The sequence below is a fragment of the Eptatretus burgeri genome, chromosome 9 (genome assembly GCF_056783735.1).
Source record: "Eptatretus burgeri isolate ZD-2024b chromosome 9, Ebu_testis_v1, whole genome shotgun sequence".
Classification (NCBI taxonomy): Eukaryota; Metazoa; Chordata; class Myxini; order Myxiniformes; family Myxinidae; genus Eptatretus; species Eptatretus burgeri.
Genome location: NC_140969.1, coordinates 103,992,456 through 104,017,469, shown reverse-complemented (window position 1 = coordinate 104,017,469; position 25,014 = coordinate 103,992,456). Strand labels below are relative to the sequence as shown.

At 44.7% G+C, this 25,014-nt stretch overlaps 1 protein-coding gene across 2 annotated transcripts in view; it reads right to left on the bottom strand.

The window, feature by feature from the left end:
• Nucleotides 1-222: 222 nt before the first annotated feature.
• Nucleotides 223-25,014, bottom strand: part of MARVELD2 (MARVEL domain containing 2) — a 34,736-nt gene continuing 9,944 nt past the window's right edge. For both annotated transcript variants that reach the window (XM_085896437.1, XM_085896438.1), the window contains exons 3-8: nucleotides 22,601-23,117; nucleotides 17,619-17,654; nucleotides 15,885-15,994; nucleotides 12,422-12,593; nucleotides 3,870-3,920; nucleotides 223-2,914 (exon numbers count right to left, since the gene is read on the bottom strand). In XM_085896437.1, coding sequence (XP_085752563.1) covers nucleotides 2,792-2,914; nucleotides 3,870-3,920; nucleotides 12,422-12,593; nucleotides 15,885-15,994; nucleotides 17,619-17,654; nucleotides 22,601-23,117 — 1,009 coding nt within the window. In that variant the 3' untranslated portion in view covers nucleotides 223-2,791. The remainder of the gene's footprint in view (nucleotides 2,915-3,869; nucleotides 3,921-12,421; nucleotides 12,594-15,884; nucleotides 15,995-17,618; nucleotides 17,655-22,600; nucleotides 23,118-25,014) is intronic.

The window sequence follows — 25,014 nt, the reverse complement described above, 5'->3', positions numbered from 1 at the left end:
GATCTTTAACACCCACCAACTAATGCTGGCAGATAGGATGCCAAGTTTAACATGTTTCCGAAGGACGGCACACCCATGGATGAATCACCCTGCCTGAGAAACCAGGCTGGGAGTTTATAGCTGGATCGGGGTTCAAATCCAGGCTTGACGACTTCGAGTTGTGTGTGTGTCACACCCCAGGCCATCCCATCAGCTCTGCAAATGAACACACTGGAAAATTGCTTCTGCAGAAACATTGTATTTATTATTATGGAAAATCAGAAGTTCATCTACAAAAATAATTTGCAGAATTTACTCCGTATAACAAAGAAAGTTGAAAACACAAAAATGTCGGTTCATTGTTTAATTGTCCATCATCAATGCAATGGACAAAGACAAACATATGAACACATTGTTATAAAACCCCTGCTGTCGGTCGTAGCAAAAGTGATTTACACACTTGATTGGTCTTTAAAAACTTTGACAAAAATCAACACCTCAAAAGAAAAGTACAATGCTCATATCCACTCCTCACATTGTAAACTACAAAATGTTCACGTCGTTCGTATCTGATGCAATGCAGCATATTGGGTTAAACGGAACAAATATACACGAGCGGCACTGGGTAGAGCACACACCTCTGCCAGGCCAAACAGTTTACATTTTGTATCCCACCGATAGGCCGGATCTGGATCTTCACCAAAATCGAATCAGCTTGTTCTCCTCACCCAACCAACTCATGCACCTAGTTTCATCCGAATCCGTCTATAACTTTTTGAGATATTGTGCTATAGATATTGTTCTTCTCAATGGTGCAGAATAACTTTAAAAAAAATTCTCGGATACGGATCGAGATCTTCACCAAAACAATCAATTAGTCCTCGTCATACACAGCATGTCCACCGAATTTCGTCCGAATCCGTCCATAACTTTCTGAGACAAAGCATAACTTATCCTGCTCACAGACAGACAAACAGGGGTGAAAACATAACCTCCGTTCACCTTCAGTTGCCGAGGCAACAATCTCGCATTTGCAATTACAAAGCCCAACAGGACGGCGCAAAGGTAGCACAATCACCTACTGTAGGTATGGGTTCCATTCTTCACCTGAATAAATGATGGGATCGGTGCTTTACAGGCAAGACGGCGAATTACAAAGTGCATCGTCTTTCAGGCGGAGGCAAAGCCGAGCATCCCGTCCGCCAGCATTGGACGTCCGATGCGAGTTATCGCCGAACGACCTGAACAAATTTGAAATTCCTGCCTCCTTCATTCAAACGTCAGGTCGACCCAGCCATCCCGCCCCAAAAACAAAAAAAACAAAAAAAAAAAAACAAAAAAAAAAAACTTTCCCCAGCTGAGCCCATAATTTGGGGACAAATGGGGTAATTAAATTAGTGCTGGTCGTAGTAGTTATTGCAAAATAACAATTATAAGGAAGTGACTACAAAAATAAAAACTTGTCATTGAAAAACTACAAGCAAACATAACTCTGCGGAATATTTTGTGTTTTTAAGTGAAGCAATTCTTACTCAGATTTTTTTTTTTTTTAATAAAACTGATCAAACCGAACGAATGTATAGGAATGAGATACGACGACGATAAATAGTGGTTCGTAAAAACAATGTTCCTTAATAGGTTGAGCTACCGAGCAATGTTCGTTGATATTTGAAGAGGTCGCAAGTTGCTGCCATGCTGCCCGAGGGTATCGACGCATGGCAAACCACGAACAATTATTTAATTTAAAAATGTCCAAAGAAAAGCAATTTTTACATTTTTTTTTTTTTGGACACGTCAATCAATGCTTGAAGTTGAGTGAACCTCGCAAGACATTCAAAGAAGAATTTGGAGTCTGGAGCATCAACGATCATCGAGTGTGCGGAGGAGGTAATAAAACGCGTTTCATTTTTGATGATTGTGCTCTAGTCAAGTGATAATTTGCAATCAATACTCACAACAAAGGGCAACAATAAGAACCGGAGAAAACATCCTAAAAAAAAAAACACGAAACCTCAGAAACATTATAGGGGCACAAATTGTAGGGTCATGGGTGAAATTGGGTGAACTGAACCAAAGTTCAAAGGACAGATCTCCCCTTGAATTAGCTACCCACACGATGATGGTTTCATTAGTGTCAAGTACGTACACCGACTGTCATTTTGACCAACAAGCTGTGCATTCCCCGATGAAGGCCGCTGGACTTTAAGACTTTGTCTTTCATGACAAAACCTCGAGTTGGATATAGTTTTGCACTACGAGTTCTGTGGTTGGGCTGGCAGGATGGCCTTGTGGTATGCACATTCACCTCAAGGCTGTCTAGCCAGGGCTCGCATCTCGGGCCGTCTATAAACTGCCATCCTGGTGTCTCACAGGCAGAGCGATTCAATGTGTGCACCCATCCCTCGGATGGACGTTAAACTGGGCGTCCCATCTGTCACATTAGTTGGTGGATGCTAGATATCCCAGTGTCCTTCGTGAAGAGTAGGCAAGCAATCGACGGCACCATTAACAAATTAACAATTCCTGTGCTAACCTACAGAGGGGATTGCATCAGCAGCACAGCTGTGCCCTCAGCCAATCATGTGATCCGCAACCTTGTGCTGCGTACAAAATAAGCTCGGATTCAAAAATTTGGTAATTGTACGAGATAATTTTGATATAACATTGCGCATTATTGTGATGAAGCTGCTGATCATCACACAGCACCCAATCAGGTAATGATGCCAAATTGGGACACCACAAAATCAAGTCTCTTGGTCGAGTCGGGTAGTTTCACAGTTTGAACTGGGAGTCGGTGGCTTGGTGATGCACATCAGACCAGTCTTTGTCGACCGCCCGGCTCCTGTTGATCGTACTCTCGTATGCGCCGCTTGATATGGGAAAGCTTCTTCTTCAGATACTCGCATCGGTCTTGTCTTTCCTTGAGTGCTGGGTCCTGCCAAAGAGGAAGAAATATGTGAAACGCAGATCACTCCAACTTCCTTACTTTGGTGCTCTGGGGAACCCAGTTTGTTCATTCTCCTATTTACTCATGTGATCAACCTCTGGAAGAAGTCGAGTCTCTCCAATTATTGGATTTTACTATTAGACATGACAAACATTTCTGAGTTCTTCTAAAAGTGTGTCCCAACTTGAACGTAATTCAGCAGACCTGGAGTACTCTATCGGTTTACATTGTGGGCAAGGCATCCAGCATTCTCCTCTATATGGTCGAGTTGGATGAAATCATCGACGGTGCCCATCAGGAATTCAGGACACAGAACCCACCGGGGTCTCCTTCATTACACACGAGTCAGTCGTTCGACTTTGTCTGCCTCTCATCTGGCCTTGCACCTGCTACTCACTCACTCACTCACACATCCATCCTCAATCACAACTGTCAAAAAGAATTCAAACACCAACCATTTCCTCATTTCCAAGACTGCAGCTCACTGACTATACCCCTTTTCCCTGGCTGATGGAAACACCTAGTATTTTCATATTCCGCAGTCTATTGTTGAAATAATTATCGTTATGGAAAAAAAATCTGCGTTTTCTGGCGTTTCAGATCAAAAACCTGTCGAGGGCAGATTTTAATCCTCTCTCCACTTGGTTTGCTTTTACCAATTGACTCGTTGGGTTTAGGAATATACAAAACTGAATGCTTCATGTGACGGAGCAAACACATGGCGGTTTAAACAATGTTCACAAGAAACGAGGCTTTCCAGATGATTGTTAATTGGCATCAAGCAAGTCACAGAGAAGAATTTTAAGGATAAAGATCAACTTGTCAGTGAGAAATATATTTGGGGGAAGGAGGAGGGGGGGGTGGTGTGGCCAAACAGCAAACTTCTATATAAAATGATCTTGTGGAAGAAAGCACCGAGCAATTTCCAAGGTAATTCACTCACATTCTTCTTTCGTTCATATTCTGTGAATATTTTCTTGGTTCTTTCAGTCTCCTGTAAAAATAGAAAAACAAATAAACTCAATGGAGCGATTGTAAAGCAGTTCACCTCTCCTATCTATCGAACAAAGTTCAAGGGGCTGTTCAGTCTCACTCCCCCCACCCCCACCACCACTCCCCCAGGGCTTCAAGTAAGCAGTGCACAGTCATCTCTCATCATCTGCAATTGTCACATGATCTTTATTACCCACAAAAACTTTTTCTAACCTCACCATCTCACTTGCTAGTTTCAGCGTTTCCTCACCTGGTCACGCTCCTCTTTTCCTGTTCGTTCATTCCCTTGATGTTTGTCCCACTGTCAGTTCTACCATGCTCTTCATGAGCCTCACTCCTATAAATAAATATATATTTCACACACACACACACACACACACACACACACACACACACACACACACACACACACACACACACACACACACACACACACACACACACACACACACCATTGTATAAATATGATTAAAGAGACGACCATACTGTATATTACCCACAGCATTTTTGGGAGAGCGTTTATTAATATTAATAGCGCAACGAGCCGCACGGCACGGGGGAAGGAAACCAGAGAGTTGGTGTCAAAGCCACCCAATGCTCGCCTGTTTATACATTTATCGTTTTTAAGACTAGTCTAATAATATTTTTTATAAAGCATTGCAGTGAAGTCTGATCCAAATAATTTTAAAGCAATATATGTATTTGTATATTGTAATCAGTAAAAAAAATTGTGTGGTAGATAAAAACATTAGAAAGGAAATAACTTGCACCAAAAACTTTAACATTTTCACGCTCACGCTGATGCTCACGCTGACGCTCACGCCGGGGGTATCGCTATAGCTCTCTGTTCTTCGAACAGGCGAGCTAACAAAAAGAACACGAATTGGAAATTGACCAACTAGAGGAGATGAGCAAGAGAATGGATGAAATGAGGAAGGAAGAATGTGAAAGAGGTGTGGAGATGAGAAAGGAATTAGAAAAAAAAGCTTCTGACTTACCGAAACACCAAAACAAAGAGACGGGATTACAAAACGAGCTGAGGATGTTGAGAGAGGAAAGAAAGAGAACGGAGAATGAAATGTTAAAGAACCACACTGTGCAGATCAAAAAGTTAGAAGCAGAAGCAAGATTAAAGAATGAGATGCAAGAAAGAGTATTGAAAGAAACGAGATTGGAGAAGGAAGAACATGAGAGACAGTGGGAAAGGAAACAAAAGGAAAGACAAGAACAACTAAAGGAGAAAGCAAGGTTGAAGAACGCGGAGATAGTGAAAGAACGACGAATGAAACAGGAAAAGCAAATCAGCCAATTGAAAGAAACGATGAGATTGGAGAATGAGGAACATGAGAGACGGTGGGGTAGAAAACAAAAACAATATGAATTTGAGATCAACCAACTCAAGGAGAGAGCAAAGTTGGAGTCCACAGAGATGGAAAAGCTCCGGAAAGATAACGAACAACTAAGGGGGCTCAGAGAGGAAGAACGACTCAAATGGGAAGGAAAATAGAGCCAGGAAGAAACGGAAATAATAAACGAAGTGAAGGAGAAATTAAAGGAGGTAGAGGTGATGACGACGGAGACGCAGGAATTAAAAGAAACTAAAGACGAACACACACACACATGGAGTTAGCGATGGACAATGAGGGGGAGCTTGGGGAATGTTTGGTGGCCCAGTGCAAGCAGCAGGATAGCCTCCTTCAGGAACGAGGGGAAGGAATATGCCCCCTTGAAGCGGATCGCGACCAGGTGAGTCTGGTCGTGCCGAACAAGTTGGGGGGGGGGCGAGTGCTGTGAACAGGTACACGCGGAGCTTGGGGGGTATGGAGGCCCCGGGAGCGCTTGTGGTGGCGCGGATTCCCAGCGCGATTGTCTCGGTGTGTGTGGTGAAAGGTGTGAGTGTGGCAAAATGCGTGTTGAAACGCGCGCATAGCATGAGTGAAAGGGCGTATGTGAGAGGAACCGCATGTGTAAGAGCGCGGTATGAGAGGGAAATTGCGGTTGGTAGGCGGGAACACGCAATCGCATGTCCGAGTGAGAGTGTCATGGTAAGGTGTGTAAGCGTCATGGCATGCGGGAGTGCGTGCGTTGAATAGCGACAAAGACGGTGCCAGACGAGGGACAAGGGCCGTGTAGCGGCCGTAGTCGTTTCTAGGACCGTGCCAGATTCGCACAGCAGCACGTGCGGGGTCCTTGCTGTGCTTCGCACGAGGCGGCCACGTGCGCACCTGCGCAAGTGAGATCCGGTTCGGAAACGCATGCGGTGGATACAAGCTGATCCCGCGGACGGACAAAAGTTAGGCTGGAATTGTGAATTTGGATCGGACGGGTTCTCCAGGCGAGCATGTGTGTAAAGCTCCATGTGGCCTGCGCTGCGCGTTCTATTCGCAGAGCACGCTAAGCGGCTTTCCCGATGCGTTATGTGTGCCCCGGCTTGCGCGAGAAATCGCGCGGGTTCAGGGTGCGAGTGACGTCATCGGGGATTCCACGGCGCGGGTTACGGACGAGCAGAGCACATGTGCTCGCGTGGGGTACCCCTCGAAATGCGAGGCTTGCTTGGGATGCGCAGGGGGACGTCGTGGCTGCACGAATGGTTGGAATCCGGCAGAAGGAAATCCCTGCCGGATGTTACCATCCGATAAGGGACGAGAAACGAGAACAGCTGCCATGACGTCACGGGAAAAGAGCGCCGGTTGCGAACCCCGCGCTGGTGAGCACAAGAGAGAAAAAAAAAAAAAGAGAAAAGCAAGCCTCGCCATTTCGGGTAAACAGGATTCCTGGGCAGGAGACCCCCTTGCTTTAGGGCACAGGAAGACCACTAGCTAGGGGGATGGGTTAGTTTAGTTAGACCAGCTTCATGGGGATGTGAGTTGTTCCTCATGAAGCCCGTGAAATGGATTAGTTAGAGGGATTTTAGTTTAGATTTAGAGAATGGGAAATGATTTTTGGAGACACGGACAGACTTTGAGTGTGTAATGGGGATGTAGCTTAGCTACGTAGAGTTAAAAGGATGTGCTATATTGTAAGGGATGACGAGGGAGCACGAGTTCGTTGAGGGATTTAGTGAAGAAGAATGGCAGTGTTCAGCGATGTGATGCGAGTTGAGAAAGGAAACAGGTTGAGTGAGTGAGGGCCAGCGGGCCTGTGTGAATGGAGTGAATGTGGTATGCATGGTGCGATGAGTGATTGGGGGGAGGAGTAATTCCCACCCAAGGGACCCCAGGGTCAGAGTAATGTAAGTTAGTGGGTTAGTCAAATTGACAAAAATGGAAGTCGTCTTGCTGTTGGTGCGAGTATAGGCCTGAAACCAGTTTTGAGTCCTGTTGACGCGTTGGGAGCGTGGCTGCGAACGGTGAGTATCGCTTAGTGGGCACCTCGGGCACCGGACTAGTCGGCCGCGGTAGACCAAGGGCCCAATAGGGGCCGGGAAAGCGTAGTGGGCACGGGTGGGCCCGCATGAAGTGGGGCCCGTAGCGCCAATGGCCACGTGGGCAGTGTCGTGGGCACGGGCACCCGGAGAAAGGGGCCCGTGGTGCTAGACTGCCATGTGAGTATCGAGGAGGAGTAGCCAAGGAGGGCACTCCCCAGGTTTTCGGGAGCTGTTAGGCTCGGAGACAGTCGCAGGGCCCGGGGGTACCATGGTTGGAGAATCGGCAGAGGGTAGTTCCTGCCAAGTGAGCCACACGGCCCAGCCATGAGACCGTGCAAGGGCACGAGCGAAAATTGGAGGGCAAGGCCCAAATTTGTGAGGACACCAACACAGGCGACGGGAATCTTGGTTGGTAGAACCAATAGATTAAGTGAGAGGCGTTTGTTGAAAGCCCCGGGGCAGTTTAAGGAGTTAATAAATGTTAGGGTAGATAGGGAAGTGTACCCCTCCGCACCATCCATCCCTTCGCTCTCGTTGTAGGCCGCTGAACCCACTTTGGGTTAGATCGCTGAGATCTGAGGAGGCCATTCTGAGGCTTCATTGGGCCTCAGGACAGGACGCTAGCTCTCCCTTATTCCCCTCCAGGAAAGGAACATAGGGGTTGGGAGTAGGCTGGGTGACACAATAGGTTAGCCGGACAGAGACAATAAAGGGGGTTAGGGAGACGAATTAAAAAGGGAAAAATAAAAATAAGATGGGGCTAAATTTGGTTTTGCAAACTAAGGGATTGGGTATGGACAGAGACAGGCAAAGGCGATAAGTTGGGAGGGAGACAGTAGGGTAGGTCCGAGCCCGACTTCAGACCCGCCGGCACCACAGCACTCCCTCCACAAATCGCCAGAACGAGACAAGAGGCCAGCCAGCTTCGTATGCCGGCCTGTTTGTGCTACAGCGGCCTGTTCCGGCCTTGCCATGCCTTGTCTGCCTGCCTCTGCCTTGACCCCATGCCTGCTAGCCCTTGGTTGCATTTGCCCCTGTGTCCATCCATCACCATGTGCGCCAGGATCATCGTGCAAGTTGCTGGGACTGCCCTGCAGGCAGCCCCGCCGACCATTGTGTTTGCTTGCGTCAGTGCCCATCCAGTGTTCTGCAGGGACTGCCCTGCAAGCAGCCACACACGGGGACTGCATTGGTGCAGCCTGTGCACCATTTGTGTTTGCTTGCGTCATCCAGTTCACTTCAGGGGGGAAGCCTGGGACTGCATTTGGGCAGCCTGGCTCCCTGTTTCAAGAATGGCCTGTGGGATGGCATATGGCATGCCGGGTTGGGGTGAGTTGCCTCCAGGAGCTGAAGACATGAAAAAGGTTCTGTGACGCACAACGGGGCCTTTCGAACAGCCCTTGAAGACATCCGACCTTCAGCTGCGGAGCGCTCACCCTAAAATACTGAATAACTTTGCCATTCCCTTTTTCCCCACAAAGTCCATCAGTCCTGGGCCATGGTTTCATGTAAAATGTATAAGGTTAAGTTCAGGTAAAAATTGTAAATGAGTTTTGCTCCCCCTGCATGTTTGTCGTAGCGCCAGCAATTGTAGATAAGTCGCCTGTACGAGTGAGTTTGCTTAGGTAGTTACACAGCCCGTAGGTTATTTACTTTTGGGACACGGATACACCAAATGTCACACTCAGGGATCCGAAGGTAAATCATACTCGGGGAGAACTTACACATGAAGGCACACGGAAATTTGACGACTCGGGACGAGTCTGTAAAAAGGGGAGGGGGTAGTGTTACGGTTGTGGAAATTCACAGATCACCATTCAGGTTCCCCAGAGATCAGTTATGTCCGTAAGTGTGTGTTCCAGGTTAGATTTCCCCACCGATGCATAACGGGCTTTATTCGTGTGCCAGGCTGTGAATCTTGAGGTAGTGTTATTCTTTTCTATCTTTATTTTAACAACACCAATCTCTACAAACAAACAAACTTCTCCTCACCATCATCTCCACAAACAACAACAACTCAACAAACAAACTAACTTCTCCTCACCAGCATCTCCACAACACTGCCATCTCTTCACCAACAACAACATCCCAACAAACAACATCTCCACAAACAAACATGATGGCATCCTCGACAGCGGCAAAGTGATCTCAAACACGGCCGCGTTGTGAAAGTGATGTCAACCACGGCCCCTTTTGACGGCAGAATCGGATCAGAACGGCGAAAGGGGCGGAGCCAGCCGGGGGTGAAGGTTCAAAGGTGAAAGGAAGGAGGGCGCTGACTTTGGGTGGTAAGCCCAGAGCGACCCCTACCCTGCGGGCTATAAAAAGGCGCGTTTCAACGCCGAGAGTGTTGTTGGTCGGTGGAGGGAGTCGAGTTGGTGAGTTGAGTTTGGAGCCTGGACTGCAGTTGAGCGGTTGAGGAGGCGCCGGGTCGTCGACAAGGAACGAACGACTTGGAGAAGAGCGCTGGGAGAGAGCGTTCAAGTTCACGCTGCGCTGGTGTGGTGGAGTCGGGAAGAGAGCTTGGAGAGTTCGGAGGTTGGAGTGCGGGCAGAGACATCGACGGTCGCCCAGCGAGTCACCAAGAGGGTGGCAGGTAGCCTGCTTGGTCTCTCGGAGTCCCTTCGGTCATCCCGGCTTCGGGCAATTTAAAAGGCTTACGAGCCCGGTTCTTCCTTTCTTTCTGGGGGTTTGTATGAAAGTCTGTGGCCCCTTGTCTACCAAGTAAAACTGAGTAAGTGCATGTACATATTAAATAGACCAGCTGTAGGTTCTTGCTCGCATCTTTTTCCCATCCCCCCCACCCCCACCCCCATTCATTGCATTGCTTGCATGTGTGGAAATAAATGTCCCCATTTGTGAATGACACCTGCTCGTTGCGTACCTTCCTCCATTGACTGCCATAATTGCGTTCGGAATAATTAGCTGGCTGATTATAAGCCGATAAAATGTACATCTGGTCCGACGGGGCTTGGAGATATAAAACCGCTCGGCAATTGCAAACAGAACGAGCTGCTTAAAGCGGCTCGTTTTCGTGCAGGCTCCGTTGAGGAATAAACTCCCGGCATTTCTGTCTGCGCGAATAATTAGGTACATCGACAATTCGGTGATCGACCCTGTAGCGCGTGGACAGAAGAGTTGGCTGGTTTATGGTGCGGTTAAAAACAACCGCAGCTGGGTTTCGGCGTTGATCCGAAAGCTCCGACTAGATTGCTCATTCGGTGGGCGTGCGCGGCCGCAATTGAGCTAAAGGCGGTCGTCCGCACGCTGGACGGGTGATAATCCACAACAATGTGGTTTTTTTTGCCCCATTTCTCAATGGCGAAGAATCACTGTATAAATAAATAAAAATTATCATATCCAGATCCGGATCTTTCACAAAATCTAATCAACTTGTCTTGGACACACAACAAGCCTGTCCACTAGGCTTCGGCTGAATCTGTTCATAACTTTTTGAGACATGCTGCTCATAGACAGAGAGCACATGAGATGGAGATGGAGATGGAGAGAAAGAGGAGGAGAAAGAGAAAGAGAAAGAGTTGTTTCCACAAGCCTTTGGTCTGTATTGAGGAACTGAGCACTCCGGTAGACCCTGCAGTTCTGGATCATCCTCCAGGGACCATCAATGAGCACATGGTCAATCTCCTTTGCCACACCACCAGCATTGGAATACCAAGTCCAGCGATGAGCCTGGCAATGAAACCATGAACCTGCCACCATGACTTCTTGCAAGGTCAAGGAACTTAGTGCTATTTTGGTTCACAGTTCAAGACCCATGGAGACCAACGCATGTCTCATAACCATCCCTATCAGTTCCAGGCAATGCAGTGAAATCCTCCAAGACTCGAAGAGTATATCTCCTGGGGCACTGATCAACCACAGACTCGACCGTAGCATAGAATACGTCCTTCACGGTGAGATCACTCGCCTCATTCGGAGCATATACTGAGACCAGGGAAATGACACCCATGGAGTGACAAATCCTTAGTTTCATAATACGCTCGTTGACCGGAGGTTACCTCAATTATCATTTAAGTCAGGTTATTGGATAGTTACAGCAACTCCTTGGGCATGGTAACCATCAGTGACCAGACCAATAGTAGGTGCAACCTGCCAACCTCCCACCATGATCTCGCCACAATCCGGTCTCCGAACCTCAGAGTGCTGCAATACCGATGTTCAAACACTTGAGCTCAGATAGTAAGAGAGACAGGTGGTCATCCTCTCTTAGGGGAAGGACATTCCAAGCACCCACCCGAAGGAACCGCCTCGGATTATCCTCAGGAGACTGCCATCTGGTGGAAGACTCCTCAGAACCACCCTGACGCACACTCCCACATTCTGACCCAGGAAGGTTACCTCGTGGTTTTCCTCTTATCAAAGAGTAGGGGTCCTGAAGGCTTTGCCCCAATCCCGTCACCGGTGAGCTGCCCTGTGAAGAGCAACTGCACAGGAGTTACTCCCACCGAGTGAGTTTTCAGTCTTCTTGGCACTTTTCTTGTGTTTTGTGCAGTGAAGGATTTGATGGTGGCTGGAGTGCAAATCCTGCCACCGTTTATTCCTGATACGTGAAACACCCTGCAACCCTAAACTACAGAAAACAGACTTTTTGAAACGCCTGCTGCATTTCCCATCCAATCACCATGTAACTTTCTTTAAAATAAAAAAATAAAAGAAAAGAAAATGAAAAACAATCTTTATGGGTTGGTGCTACTACAGTGAAAGTTGTGTCAATTGGTCAAGCAGTTACATAGAAAACGAATGTAAAGGCAAATAAACATGAAAAAGTGAGTGCCTCGGCCGACATGGTTTAGGATGAGTGTGGACGCCAATTTCAAGTTTAATCTTTGTTAAATTCGCTTTTCAAAATTCTTAGTTTTGCAAAGATCGAAGGCTCATGTTTGAGTTTGTATATAAATCGTATCAGGACTAATACACGTGCAGACATCCTTTATATATCAACTACAAGGACATCTTTAGATGAACAGGTGTATGGGACTTGAACCTGAGTGGTCCACATAAGGGGTTCAGATGTGAACTCTAACAGATCAACTTATTTTCACCATGTTATGAAACAAAACAAAAATGTGCACATTAGTGTGAAGCAAAATGATGTCACGCTTTGTATGTCATACGGTGGGGCCCTCCGTGCATGAGGATAGTTGGCGAATCAAGGTGTCCAATTCCTTCAAGCGACCCTTCACCTCCTTCAGTTCTTCAGTCAGCTCCTTGTATTCTGCAAACTGATCATTAAATACCGCTGCATACCTCGCTCGCTCCCTCTCACTCGCGATGGCTGGGAACTTACTGCGGTACAAGGTGGAAAAGAAGATCAGTAAAAAAAACCCTCAAAGCAAAAGATAAACTTGGTTTATCAACTCAGGTCAAACTGAATAAATCTACACAAACACCACTTGACAAATTGTTCATGTAAATCAGATTAAGTGATGACTAAACTCAAACCGTACCTTCTCACGTCTTCCCAAACAAACACTTATGACCTTCCTCTTTTCAAAAAGCAGATTTTTTTTTACTTCTTCAAAAACCCTTAGACTATTCTCTCTTTCTTCACTTTTCTATCTCTGCAGTTCTTTCATTTAAGGCCCGATCTCGATGAAGACTCATAGTCCGTGACTTGAGTGTTTAACATTAACATAAACAAATTTCCACATTATTGTCAATCTCATTCTTCCCCCCAGATATTCAAGACAGCTGTTTACCACCATCTCAATTGTTCCAAATCCAAACTCCATGACCTTTTCTACCTTCATTTACCCCCCCCCCAACCCCAATCCCTCCTCCAAAATTTCCCGTTTTTCTCTCCTGAGAGTTTCCTTCGAAATCCATCTTGTCCACCCCATGCATCCTTTCTTGCCCCACATTCCTCCCCACACCCATTGTTTATCCAAATCTGCCTCCATCTTGGCCTTCAAATCTGCTGTTGGTGTTTCCCCCACCCCTCTCTGCACTGCTTCTTTTGTCCTGTTCCAGTCAGTGTACTCGCTCTTCCATGAGCCTCGACTCTGTATACAACAATAAATAATAATAAAGACTAGTAGAAAGTGAAACCACAAAATCCAAAATGTTTTGAATCCACCATTGTATTCTTCCAGTCATGAATCAAAAAGATAATCCAACCGATTATGCTCGTCACAATTCCATCCCGGAACTTCCACATACCACTGTTATTGTTATACATCAATGATCTGCCCGATGGGCTTCTTTCTCAATGAAGCATTTACACAAATGACTCAACACCGTATGCTACCTACCCAAGAACCTAGCTCGTCTCCTCCTTCCCACGACCATGCGAGGACCACTCTCAATCAGGACCTAGAGAGCATGATCAACTGGGGAGAAGACTTGCTTGCTACTTTCAACCAAAAAACAAAAGACCCACTTGTTGTCCGTGTCTAGTTCATGATCACCTTGTTTTCCAACCCTGTCTAAGGATTCTTCACCTTTGCAGGAACTTCCTGTTTTCTGTCTGCTTGGATTGGATATCACTTCAAACATCACATCTGGTAGAGCTGAAAGAGCTTCCCAGCACCTTGGCTGCTTATTTCATGTTCAGCGATACCTTCCTCAAGCTGCTATGCGCCATCTACACAAGGCCACTGTACAACCTGTCATGGAGGATCATTGCCATATTTGGGCTGGTGCTCCGGCCTGTCACCTATCTCTCCTAGACAGAGTCCAGCCATGTGCTGCCATTCTGGTGGGACAGGAGTTGGTATTACCGCTGGAACCTCTCTCAGTCTGCTGCTCTGTTTATTCTTTGAGCATTTTCTACAGATATTACGACGGAATGTGCTCTGAGAGTCTCTCAGATGTTGTTCCACCTGAGCATACTTGTAGTCACCCGACACGTTTGGCAGTTTCTTCCCATACACACACTATATCCGTCCCAAGGAGTCGAAGAATACCTCATCGAATACGTATGAGGTATTCTTCGAGTTCCCCTCCCCCCACACTTCATCACTTTGGAATAGTTTACCTGTTTCCTGCTTCCCCCTTAATCCCCACCTCCCTCAATTCAAGAGGAATGTCAATAGATTCCTCCTTTCTGTTTAATATCTATAGATACTTTCCTTTGTGTAGTCCCAACCTTGAGTGGCCTTTGGCTTTGTGGTGGGCAAAATCTCATTAAAAAAACAAGCAAAACTCGAAGGGCACCCGGTAGAGCGCATAACTCCGCCACGCAATGCCTGATCCACGAGAACATATCAGGCCCAATACATTTTTGAAATATTATGTGCTACAGTACGATATCGTTTTTGTGTATGTATGTATGTATGTATGTATGTATGTATGTATGTATGTATGTATGTATGTATGTATGTATGTATGTATGTATGTATGTATGTATGTATGTATGTATGTATGTATGTATGTATGTATGTATGTATATATATATATATATATATATATATATATATATATATATATATATATATATATATATATATATATATATATATATATATATATATATATATATATATATATATATATATATATATATACCTGGTGTTGGCGCAGTGGTTAGGGCAGCGGCTTGGGATCCAAAAGGTCCTGAGTTCAAGCCCCGTTGGGCCACTGAATTAATACACCAGGGGGTTGACTCAGCCTGTCATCCTTCCGAGGTCGGCGAAATGAGTACCAGTATACTGGGCCGGTGTATACCCCGGTTAAAATAGGTGTACCACATCCCTGTGTCGTAAGAGGCGACCAGGGTTGCGTCAGGAAGGGCATCCGGCGTAAAAACTAAGCCAAATCACTATGCGGATCATACGGATGATCCGCTGTGGCGACCCCTAACGGGAGCAGCCGAAAGAAGATATATATATATATATATATATATATATATATATATATATATATATATATATATATATATATATATATATATATATATATATATATATATATATATATATATATATCTCCCACACCTCTCTCTCCCTCTTGAAGAATCACTATAAAAATTAAATAATTCTCGTATCCAGATCCTGATTGAGATATTCACCAAAATTGAATCATTTCTTACTTGTCACACACCCAACATGTCCACCAAGTTTCGTCAAAAATCGGTCCACAACTTTTTGAGATATCGTGCTACATATCGTTTTTGGCCCTATCTCTCAATGAAATGGTGAAGAATCACTTTTAAAATTATCAGATCCAGATCCAGATCTTCGCCAAAATCTAACAAGTTCGTCCATGTCACACACTGAACCTGTCCACAAAATTTCATCCGGATCCGTCTGCAACTTTTTGAGATATCCTGTACACAAACAAGAGACAGACAAAGACAGAAAGTGGTGAAAACATCACCCCCTTCACCTTCGGTGGCAGAGGTAACAAATCCCACAACTTACGATGCTTTCCCTCCCCAACCCCCACCACCTCTCGTTCCCATTGCTCTCAAGTCATGATATTATTGAAGCATCGGATGGGCGTACTGCATTTACTTTGACTACCCTGTCTTTCTGACAGTTGGTTTCACATGACAATCTGATCCTTATCCTGTACGTCCCTTATTCATCATCCTTTTTTGGAGTCAAGGTAAAGATCAATCGGCAGGACATTACTCACGCGAGGTAGTCTGGGATAACCACAGGCTTTGGGACGTGGCCCTGGGGAATGGACCCATTAAAAATCTCAATCTTCCTCCTTGTCAACGGACTCTCGTCAAATGCATCAACCTGCATCGCAGTCACCCGTATGGATGGTAAATACACAGAAATGATTCAGAGGACTTAAACTTGCAATGTTTACCGAACCTGTTTACATGACAGTATGCCTCCTTGCTTTTGTACTTCAGCACTCATTAACTCAAATGCAGAGGAAATGCAAAGTTTAATTTCTTAGCCTGTCATGGGGTTGCGGAGGGGCAAGGTGAAAATAAAATAAATAAATATTTCTACAACCAGATATCCCCATTATACAGGACTCGACATTAATGGGTGTCTGGGTGTGCAGGGCACATGATTTTATAAGTGGTTGGGTTTTGGATACCAGGTTGGACACCCTCAAAAATAAATAAATAAACAAATAAAAACGCATAATGAAAATGTATTGGACCCCCAAATTTACGATTGCCACGATTGGAGTGACAAGATTTTTCAAATCCACTTCACAAGATGAAACGTCGCCAAATTTAGCGATACTATTAATAATCCTCAAACACTACAATCACAGGGGGTCTGCACGAAGACGCTGCAAACTTGCACATACGTGAACCAAGATGTGAAAACGATTGGTTGATGACCATCAGAGGAACGAGTCACACCATAAATCAGAGGAACGAGTCACAGAAAAGACTCTTCCAATTCGGCTTCACACCTGTGAAAAAACAAAATGTGGAGCGTGCAGCAAAGGGAGAGGAAAGTGTGCCTGATGCAGCAGGAAGACAAGATGAGCGATCGAGAGGAGAGTGTGCCCTCGTGTCCGGCCGGCACATCAGCAAGCTCGGCACATCAGCATCAGCAAGCTCGGTTGCTCTGCCAAGTGATGCGATTGTTACGGCGTCTGATCATGGAAGCAATGTGCAGAAGCATGACGACTCCCATCACTGTGAGTATGCCAATGCGAAGACCCTTGCGATCAGAGAATAAACTTCTCCAATGACCTCTGGACCAGCCAGCATCCCTCAACATATCATTCGCATGGACAAGGGCATGACGCTTGTGTGGCAACTCTTCAACATGGCTTCGTTGTGAAATCTGAATTACCGTTCACGACACATACAGGCATCGCCCAATTGCAAAAGCTCAATGGAGTTGGATCTATGTACTTCAGTGACCAGGCTTGCAGAACGTGAGTTTGGATAATTATTTAAACGAGCAAGTGCTCGAAGTATAAAGATATTCCAATATGTGCAGTTCGAAGTTTTTGGAAATTTGTTTCACCGTGCTCGTTGTTAGAACTTTGAGGTAGACCATACGCTCATTAGATCTCCCGTACATGCGTTTTAGTTTTACTTTCTTCAGGCACCCATAAACGAACTTAATGTGGAGTCCTGCATTATATATATGATCAAATGCATGTGACGTACGACCTGAATTTTTCAACAATATCGAAAAGACAGCAGACGACAATCAAAGTTGGGGTCGAAGCAATCAAAGACATGCGCCATGAACACCAGACAAGACACAGTGATGTAAAATAAATCGGATCAATCGTCTCAAACGAAGGCGATCACCGATACCGTTGTGAAACAGTATGTGGGGATATGTCAAGCATGCCTTTTAAGGAAGACAATGCTGAGAAATAGTCTACAAGTAAAGGAGAAAAAAAGAAAAAAAGAAAACCAAATGAAAAACTTACTTTCCGATATCTGTTGTCATCTTCAACATATCGATTCTGTTGAAAATAAAACCACACGAAAGGAATAAACCCATTGAATATCAACCCCCTCATTTAGCCACACAAACCCTTTTGTTGTATCGATGGGATATAGTTGGGCTCAAAACGCTGAATCAGTGGGAATTGGTGTCCACTTTTTTTTGAAGACGGATTCTAGGGTAAAATTTGATGCTGAGTACTATTGGTGCTGACCGATTTTTTTTTAAAAGGTTCCCAAAGTGCCCATTTTGGGCCTTAATGGTGCCCAAAACCGGTTTTTGGGCATTTTGTTCAAATTTATGTACAGGACAATAGTTTTTTCTTCATAAAAAGGTTGATTTAGACCTACGATATGTGTGTTATGAATTTAAACTCATGAAATTGCCCAGGGCCCGTAAATTGGGGAAAAAAAGGGCCCATTGGCCCATTATGTGTAAATAGGCATGGGTGCAGGTGTTTATCCAATTTAATAGCCTTATAAAGACAAATTTGGACCATATCTATTACCCGGTGTACATGAAGTGGGCCTTGCTTGAAAAACAGATATTCAGATTGTGGGACAGGTGCCCATATTGGGCAATGAGACCCATTTTCAATATAAAATGGGTTTATAATTTAGGTTTTGATCTTCAAAGTGAGCCAGATTACAAGTGAATTAGAACAATGAACCTACTGTATTCCATTCCATCTCCTGGGCACTTAAATGGTTGAGCCAAAGTGCCACCAAAGGACCTAAAAAGGGCCCATGTTATAACTATGTAATCAACGGTTTTCTGCTTAATGCTCGTATCCATTTTCAAAGGATAGGAAACTGGGAAGGTTTTCTTGAAATTATTGATCTCTTTCTACCGTGGTGTTTCGGACTAAACCACCAGAATTATGCAAGAAGTATGAGCTATTTCTATGTCGACATGCAGAGGAATCCCAATGCGTACGCATACTTGTCTAGTGTGGGCTTCACTGGATCCTTGTCTGGCAGAAAGCACACGAAAATCCCGATGGATCAAATAATAGAGATGACAATAAACAGACTATCAGAGGACACGGGAGGACTGTCTGGAAAGACTGAAAATGTTGGCGTTAAGTGAGCGTTGGATGTGAATCAATCACTGCTTGACAGCCCTGCAACACCATCTAGATACCAAGCTTGGAAGGCATGCTTCGTATTGCCATGAAGAGTTTGAAAACAAGAGAAAGGAAAGGGACGACAACAATGTATCAAGAGTTGTTGATGGTCTGAATACATGGGTTTCGACTTTGTGGGATCCTTCTCAACCTCTTGTGCATCTCAGTACTGGTGAAGTAGCGCCGGATTCAATGTTGAGAAACGTCTCATCCAGGAAAGAACCTGGACAAGAAGCCAAAAGAGATTTCCTTGAACGTTTCTCAAAGAGTAAGCAAGATTATACCGCCACAAGAACAAAAACAGAATCACCTGCCAGTGAGAAGTCTGATTTCACGACACAAGACACAAGCTCTACGCCTGAAAAGGGACGATCGAAATACACTGACCCCATTAAATGACAAGAAGTGATATCTTTCGATAAACTGAAACGCAAAATTCCGAAAGTGTCGGTTGGTGAGGACGAAGGAAAGTCTTTTGCTGCCATATTGACAGAATATGATAGAAAGCAGCTCAATCTGAGGTCAATAATGGGATGGCCCATTACCAGTAAACCCCGGGCTATTTGCAATGAGCAAGGTACCGGTAGAGCTTCTTCGAAATCCCTCTTCCGAAACAACTTGCAAAAACTATCGCCACAACCGGCGATGTCCAAGCCTCCAGAGGATATAGAATGTTGTGTCGTCGATGCAATGAGAGTTGTTCGGATAATCCCCATCAGAGGACTAGAACCACAAACTTTCTTTTCATGGGCAGTTCGCATCGTAAACTACCTGAAGTCTCTTCCAGGAAATACTTTGCATCTGGTGTTTGACGACTACAGAGCAGTTCCAGGTCAGACTTACCTTTCTAAAGGTCGTCCAAACAAAGGCAGAGAAAGAAGAATATCTGATCTGAGTCAACAGCTTCCAAAAACTGGCTATTGGAATGGTTTCCTCACCAATGATGGGAACAAACTTCAGCTGTCCAATCTTCTCGCAGATTTCATCATGTCAGGGAAATCCAGTATCCAGAAGGATACATTTGTTACGAAAGGTGAACAGTGTCTCTTTTTGGCAAGCGATTCGTCTAGCCCTTCAACGCAAATTGAAGAACTGAGATCTTCCCATAGAGAGGCTGATCCCCGAATCGCACACCACGCCGTCTTTGCAGCAAAAAAGCACAGAGAAACTTGTGTAGTTGCAGATGACACGGATGTGTATGTTCTGTTGTTGTTCTGTGCTGAACAGTGTGAAGACAATGTCTATTTTCAGCAAGGTACGTCGTCGTCTAGGGAAGGAATAACAAATCACAATATCAAGAGCCTCGTGTCACATCTAGGCAAGGACGTTTGTGGAGCTCTTCCGGCTTTTCATGCCTTGACAGGGAGCGATTATACCCAGCCATTCTACGGGCGTTCAAAGTTCAAAAGCTTTGAAAAAAATGAGACAGAATCCTGAATCAATCAGGCTCTTAAGCAGCCTTTCAACACAGACCGCTGATGTTGATCAAGTTGCCGACTTTGTGTTGCACACCATATACAAATCGACCCAAGAAGGAGCGGACCCCTGGGGAAAGCAGGTATGCGATGTTGATTTCTGGAAAGGGACACACCAGAAAATTCACTTCATCAAAAAGACTGCCTCCAGATTCTAATTCCTTGGGATTTCACATAAAGCGTGAGAACTTCGTTATCGACGGGATGGTGAATTGCCTCACTGGCTCATTTGAGCAACCAGATCCCCTTAACTACGGCTGGAAATTCGAAGACGGTGTCCTTGTTCCTATCTGGTATGAAGAGGATAGTGTGCCACAAACAGACCAGCTGCAAAATAAGCCCGCGCCACAGGTACTCGACTTCACAAACGAACACTGTAACAAAGAGACTGTTAACCTACAGCCCTGTGAAAACGAAGTCCACGAGGAAGGAGACATCGCAACACATGAAGAATCAGATGTAGCAGAAAGTGACTGCAGCTCTGAAGACGAAGATGAATTCCCTGAATGAGGATTTCTTCAGTTCACTTCCTCGATAGACAAAAGATTCACAAGGTAATTTAAAAAAAACAATAGAGAAGTTTTAAGAGTAAATTGTCCATCAATTCATTATGACATTTTTTTTCTATATTGCTATGTTTCAAATTTTTCTTGACCTTTTTATTCATATATGTTATTCATGTATGTTAAGTCTTTATTTTCATTGTTATTTTCAGGCAGCAGACAGCGCAGCGCATCCTGGATTACAGCCAACATGAGCAATTGATCTGGACAAACTTCGACACGACTCCTTATGATGCGCCTGATTAATGAACGTAGTTGACAAATATGTGCCTCGAAGACTTTAAACCGAAATGGTATGAAAATTATATTCCGAGAGGCCTGGTTACAATGGCTGTTGTTCATGTGAGGTAATTACAATGAGTGTTCGAAAATGTATTGTACGGCTGAAAACGTTCATCGACATTTCTCATTGCAGAGTTAAAAGAACAGGACCTTAATATGAGCTTGCAAATCTTTTTTTTTTATCTCTCCAATTTCAGCCCATGCTGTTGATGATTATGGTGAACTGTTGTTGTAATACAATTGTGCTCTGGTGAAAAAAAAAGAGCCTCACATGAGACGATTACATTTAACGTAAGTTGTGTTGTTGTTCGTCTTTCGGCTGCTCCCGTTAGGGGTCGCCACAGCAGATCATCCGTTATGATCCGCATGCTGATTTGGCATAGGTTTTACGCCGGATGCCCTTCCTGACGCAACCCTGGTCGCCTCTTACGACACAGGGATAAGGATTGGGTTTTGCCATGATTCCGGGCTGCCCTACACCCTCTCATAGCATGGCCCAGCATAGAGCGCCCGTCCTCAAGCGATCCTCCAACCCAAGCCTCCGAGTAGCCGGATTACAGGCGCACGCCACTATGCCCGGTATATTTAACGTAAGTACTTTAGGTAATTATATATTCAATGTTACAGTTGATTTAACGCAAGAAAAACATTGACATTATATGTACTGTAAATCAAAATGAAAGTTCTGTTTCTAAATCACCCATTCTTTAGTTTGAGATCAACTTCAATGAAATCAGCACCCCTCAAAGCCTATAATTCAATATTTGTTTCAGGAAAAACAGTTGATTACTTGCATTTTTATCATGTGCCCATTTTAGGCCTTTTGGTGGCACTTTCGGCCACGTTGGCCCATCCTGCGTGCCCAGTGGACAGAATATTACAACTCCTGTTTACAGTGGGTTAATGGATGTAATTGATTGGTAACCTGGCTCACTTTGAAGATCATAACTGAAATTATAAGCCAATTTTTATTAACATGGGCCCCATGTTGCCCAATATGGGCACCTGGCCCACAATATGCATATGTATTTTTCAAGCAAGGCCCACTTCATGTACACCGGGTAACAGATATGGCCCAATTCTTTCTTTATAAGGCTATTAAATTGGATAAACACCTGCACCCATGCCTATTTACACATAATGGGCCAATGGGCCCCTTTTTTGCCAATCAACGGGCCCTGGGCTATTTCATGAGTTTAAATTCATAACACATATATCATAGGTCTAAATCAACCTTTTTATGAAGAAAAACCTATTGCTCTGTACATAAACTTGGCCAAAATGCCCAAAAACCAGTTGTGGGCACCATTAAGGCTCAAAGTGCCCACTTTGGGCACCTTTTTTTTTTTTTTTTTTTTTTTTTTTTTATAAATCGGTCGGCACCCTAGTACTCAGCATCAAATTTTACCCAAGCATCCATCTTCAAAAAAAGGGGGACACCATTTCCCACTGATTCAGCGTTTTGAGCCCAACTAATAGTTTAACGATCAAAACCAACTCAAAGTCGCCAAAAAATCACCTTGGGCTCGGCAGAGCTTCGAAGATCATCCATGGCAAGTGCATCTTTACGTCTCCGTGCAACTTCGTGCCGCCACATCTTGAGGGCAACTCCAGCACAAAGCAAATACAAGAGGGCTGAAATGTAGAGGAATGCCATTCCGGCAGACTGACTTCCCTCAATGTGACAGAAAGTCCCGCTGATTGGATTTACAAAGCCGGGGGAGCGACACAAACCACCCCGATAAGCGTCGTTGGTGTACACAATTGCAGCAGAGAGGTAAAGGACAGCCAGTACGGCATTAATCGCCGCTTCTGTGGGAGGCCACCAATTAGAGTCCAGCAGAATTGTTCGGTAGTACATTGTAAGGCCAAGAACTAGCATGACCACAGTGACAACCCAGGCCAGGCCAGCTATCACCAACACATAGGGAGTCTTTGGCCCATCGTAGGAATATTGACCGTAACCATAGCTCCCCGTTCCACCACCGTAACCATAGCCACCAGGTGACATCGTATTATAACCATAGAAGTTGTACCTGCCATGAAAGACACCAATATATTAGTCTTGTATACTGTGCACAAGGAAACAAACTGGAAGAGGTCATTTGGTACAACATTTGTGTCAATTTCCACACCCCATGATTCCCATCTCCTGCAGGTAGTGTTCATCAACCCAACGGAATGACCTACTCTTCTTTTTTTTTGTTGTAGATTACCATGGGGCACCGTCGTCATTTATATGTAGCTTGTGGATGCAGTTCGCATCAGTTCTTGCAGAGGCATGTTTGTGCCGCTGATGCAGTGCCCCCCCCCCCTTTGGGATAAAGCGTGAATTTGTAATTTGTTCACGGTGCCGTCAATAGCTCACCGACTCTTCGCGACACCGTGGGATCTTTAAGTACACCAACGAATGCTAACAGATGCCCAGGTTAACGTCCATTCGAAGGGCGGCCGGCACACACGTTGATGAATCTCCCTGCCTGTGAAACACTGGGATGAAAGTGTATAGCTGGGCTGGGATTCTAACCCAAGCTAGACAGCTCAGCGGCGAGTGTGTGTACCTCCAGGTTATCCTGCCAGCCTTACAATGGGTTACTTAATTGAACAAGCACAATGCAGATGCCTGAGAAAAGAGAAAATAATCACAATTATCATTTTAAAAAAAGAAATAAATTACAAATAAAAATTAGTTTTTTGTTTTACAAATAATTCAATCAACAAGAACCTGTTTTGCAATCAACTCAAAGAGCATTCATCTTGATGAGAATAATAACGAGACTGATGTTGAGGTGCACCATCGCAAATCCCCACGCTTCACACCGAAACAAAAGTTGAAAGACGGCAACAAGTTCCACCAGGAATGACCCAACATCACATTTTGAGTTAAAAAAAGAAAAATTAAATAAAAATTCCCTTTTCTAAGTCCTGACCCCAGGGGCATGAACCAGGGGTCAAATCCATTATATTTTTTTTACATATTTCATGCGTCCGTCCCCCCCCAAAGTTGATTGAATACACAAAGTTTCATCAAAGAATGTTCGAAAATGTGTCCGTCATTGCATTTGTAATGTGACCTTTTGATCCAAGCCTAGAGACGGGGTCAAAAATGAGACTGCTCTCGCACCTCTGTGCCACGCGGTGATCGTAACAACCAAGTTTGGTGAATTTCTGCACAACTGTTTAGGAGGGGATGGTGTGATGGACAGACGGAGCAGATTAAAAGATTTTTTGTTTGTTTGTTTGTTTGTTTTTCAAAAAGCGTGGGGGTGGATAATAACGATCTAATACGAAATGACAAAGAAATGTTGAAGCAATGTAAATGCTATAAATACCATGCTCATAGTGCATTGAACCCACGTTCGTGATTTCTATCATTTCACATGAGGTCACGTCTCGACAATTTAATGACAGGAGACAAAGTCTCTTTTTATGGAGTTGTTCTTTAAAATTGTCTCAGTTCAGAGCGCAACATCAATATCAATTCCATTGGAACAAAGCTTCACTACAAACGGTATTCATCGTTATGGGAATAAGTTTCAAAGTCAACACCGGTAATGGACATCAAAGCATGTGGTAGGCCAATGTTTGGCCCACCACGTGCACATGGAGAATTATGTACGTAGTTGGGAAGAGGAGCTTTGGTAGATATGTACGTAAACTCTCAACCACATAGTTTGTTTGTTTTTTTTGGTTTATACATGGTCTACGCTCGCGGAAGGGCGAGGACACAGAACAAATGAGAACACAAAATAAACGAAACAGCAGGAGAAATGGGAAAGTCCAATAGCAGGGCAGAGGGAGAAGATAAACGGAGATGGACCAACAAGGGATGCAGTTAACATGAGGGTTGGGGTGGACAAGATGGATACCGAAGCAAAATTTTTGGAGGGGTGAGGGTGGTTTAATGGGTGCAGAAAAGATCATGGCTTTGGA